Source organism: Schistocerca serialis, chromosome 9 (assembly GCF_023864345.2).
Source record: "Schistocerca serialis cubense isolate TAMUIC-IGC-003099 chromosome 9, iqSchSeri2.2, whole genome shotgun sequence".
Lineage (NCBI taxonomy): Eukaryota > Metazoa > Arthropoda > Insecta > Orthoptera > Acrididae > Schistocerca > Schistocerca serialis.
Genome location: NC_064646.1, coordinates 208,402,121 through 208,405,149, shown reverse-complemented (window position 1 = coordinate 208,405,149; position 3,029 = coordinate 208,402,121). Strand labels below are relative to the sequence as shown.

Here is a 3,029-nt window from a genome sequence, read left to right as displayed (position 1 = left end):
AATTCAGGTGGGTTGACAGTATAGAGAATAAAGACTTCGTGCAACGTGGTAAGGAGACATGAGCCTAACTAGCGTACAGTGCATGCAAGGCAGAGCGGTCCTAGATAAGAGTCTACAACACAGATTGTTCATGAAACAAGAAGCACTAGTTACGCCAAAGGAAAGAGGGTAGCTGGCAGATGACAGAAGTAGACAACCGCGTCAAAAGGAGGTTACGTCTAGTGGAAGTAACCACGCCTATCCACATCAACATCTACGTAGATACTCCGCAAGCCACCGTACTGTGTGTGTAGGAGGATACCAAGTGCCACTATCAGTCATTCCCTCCCATGTTCCACTTGCAAAAAGAGCGACCGAAAAGCTATTGTCTATAGGCCTCAGTAAGAACCCTAATTCTTCGTATCTTATCCTCGCCGACATACGCGCATTAGATGTTGGCGGCAGCAGAATCATTCTGCAGTCAGCTTCAGATGACGGTTCTCTGAATTTTCTCAACAGCATTCCTCGAAAATAGGATTGCCTAGACTCCAAGGATTCCTATTTGAGTTCCCGAAAGATCGCCGTAACACTTACGTATTTCTCCACCCTACCGGAAACAAATCTAGCAGGCCGCCTCTGAATTGCTTCGATGTCTTTCTTCAGTCCGACCTGGTATAGATCCCAAAGACTTGAGCAATATTCAAGAACAGGTTGCACCAGAGTTCAATATGCGATGTGGTTTACGTGTGAACCATGTTTTCCTAAATTCTCCCAATAAACCAAAGTCGGCCAATCACCTTCCCTACCACAGTTCTTACATGTTCGTTCTATTTCAAATCGTTTTGCAACGTTACGCGCAGATATTAACTGTCTCAAGCTGGACACTATTAATACTGTATCCGAACCTTAAAGACTTGTTCTTCCAACTCATCCTCATTAAGTTACATTTTTCCACATTTAGAGCTAGCTGCCATCCATCACAGCAACTGAAAATTTTGTCTAAGTCGTCTTGTTTCTTCTTACAGACACTCATCTTCGACACCTTACGGTGTTCGTCAGCTAAGGATTTGCTGTGTTTCCTACAGTGTTTAATGTTATCTCTAATAACTACAAAATGTGTATACTAAGAAGGCTTTACGACAGGATAACATAGCTGCTGGTAAACCTTTAGGGATGTGAGGTCGTTGTCCAAGGATCTCTTCTATTCCTGACGTTTCGTCCAGAACTGCGCTGGACATCCTCAAAGGCGCTCCTCCGTTGAGTCTTGCCGACTGCCCGGTCGGACGTCTAGAGCGACATATATACTGCAGAAAAGGGGGCGTGGTCGAAGTAACACGTGACGAGCAGAGAGAATCCTAAACAAATGTAAAACTTAACTAACGATTGTCGTCTCGTCAAAAATAAAATTGCCTAGCGATTCTTCAGAGCTACTGTCCATACGTCGCTAAGTCTCATTGCCTCCTCTTTCCTATTAAAATTATCCTGATGCTTATAAATTTCAATGATTTCTCTACATAGACGTAGATAATAATTTAGCGTTGTAGATAGAATTTCTGCTTCAGAGAACTTCATTTTGTGGTTTCCTGACTGAAGAACATGCTATCTCAAAGGTGATTTCTCTATTTTTCCTAGTCGGCAAAGACTTTTGTGTTCTTTTGGCCATGTATTTACGCTCCTCTTGGTAGTTCCAATCTAAGTATTATTTGTACTATTTTCATTATTTTTATTTATATTCTACCTTAATTTCTCGCATTTGTTGCATTTGCTATTTATCTTAACTTGTAAATGACATGTGGTATTCTATTAACTTTGAAAGGATACCAAAAGCATGGACACAATAAAACTAAGAGTATGTTAATGAAGTACATAGCAAGGCTGAGATGAAGAAAACTGACCGTAAGATTTTCTGATGGTCTTCGATGCAAATGCGCAGTGAGTTATACATTTGGTCGGTGCCTTTCGTCAGGAGGTCTTCCTCAAAGTATGCGGTCTTTCCTTTACACGGGATACTGGACACGACCGCCATCTCCTTGAGGCGCACGGCTAGGATCTGTAGCTGGGCAGCCACAAGGATCATGGCCGACGCGAAGAGGCAGTCGACGCCGAAGCTGATCTGCGTCATGAGCAAGCCGGCCGCGCACTGGGCGAAGTAGGACAGCGCGTAGTGGTGTCTGTTGCCGTCCCAGGGGTGCTGCGCGAACGGCAGCCGGCGCTCTTCCGCGTGCGCCACAAGCGGTATGGGGTACCACACGAAGCACTGCGACAGCATGAAGAGCAGCGTGCCCAGCGTGGCGCGGTGCGCCCGCCTCCGGGAGGCGCGCAGGATGGCCGCCGGCACAGAGCCGCCGCCGCCGCCGCAGACCTCGCTCTGCAGCGACAGGAGGGTGTCCAGCCGGCGCACCAGCGCGCTGAAGTGGCGCCTGGTGCACATGAAGACGACCATTTTGAGGGCGCCGCAGCCCTGAGTAATGGCGGTGAGCAGCGCCAGCGTCGTGTCGTCCATGTCTCCCCAGGAGAAGTACGCGGCCAGCGCACCTTCCACGGCATTCCAGAAGCCTAGCAGGAGGCCGCAGGCGGTGTACAGGTAGAAGGGCCAGAAGTCGTGCAGCGGCCACAGTCCGAACAGCCACAGGTGGCGAATGTTCAGACTGAGGACGGAGCGCCCACTGTCTGCCCACGAGACGGGTGAATACGTCTGGTCTCTCTGTCCGGTCCGCATCTGATTACAACGACACGGGGAAAAATTCACAGGTGGCAAGTTTAAAAAGTGGAACGTAATGATTTAGAGACCAGTATGCTGTCACCGAAAACTTTTTAGTGTGAAGAGGTTGAAAAAATCCGTCAACAGTTGCAACTGCCTGATTTTTTTCAACCTCTTCAGATTTACGCAGTTGCTCACTCGTAGCCATGTTTAAGATTTCTAGTATGATATATTTTTCGGTCTACCTGTAGGCGATACTGTTGCTGCACAAGTTTAGTTATCGTCTGAAAAAGTACTTTCTCAGTTATTTAATTATTTCATAGGGGTGTGTTGCGCAAAACAGCGATGA

At 47.1% G+C, this 3,029-nt stretch overlaps 1 protein-coding gene across 1 annotated transcript; it reads right to left on the bottom strand.

The window, feature by feature from the left end:
- Positions 1-1,822: 1,822 nt before the first annotated feature.
- Positions 1,823-2,482, bottom strand: LOC126419482 (uncharacterized). The gene has a single exon (XM_050086671.1). The coding sequence runs from the start codon at positions 2,480-2,482 to the stop codon at positions 1,823-1,825; it is 660 nt and encodes a 219-aa protein (XP_049942628.1).
- Positions 2,483-3,029: the final 547 nt, after the last annotated feature.

What these genes read in the sequence shown, in the direction of transcription:
- LOC126419482 (XM_050086671.1), bottom strand. Translation starts at nt 2,482, where the DNA reads ATGGACGACACGACGCTGGCGCTGCTCACCGCCATTACTCAGGGCTGC.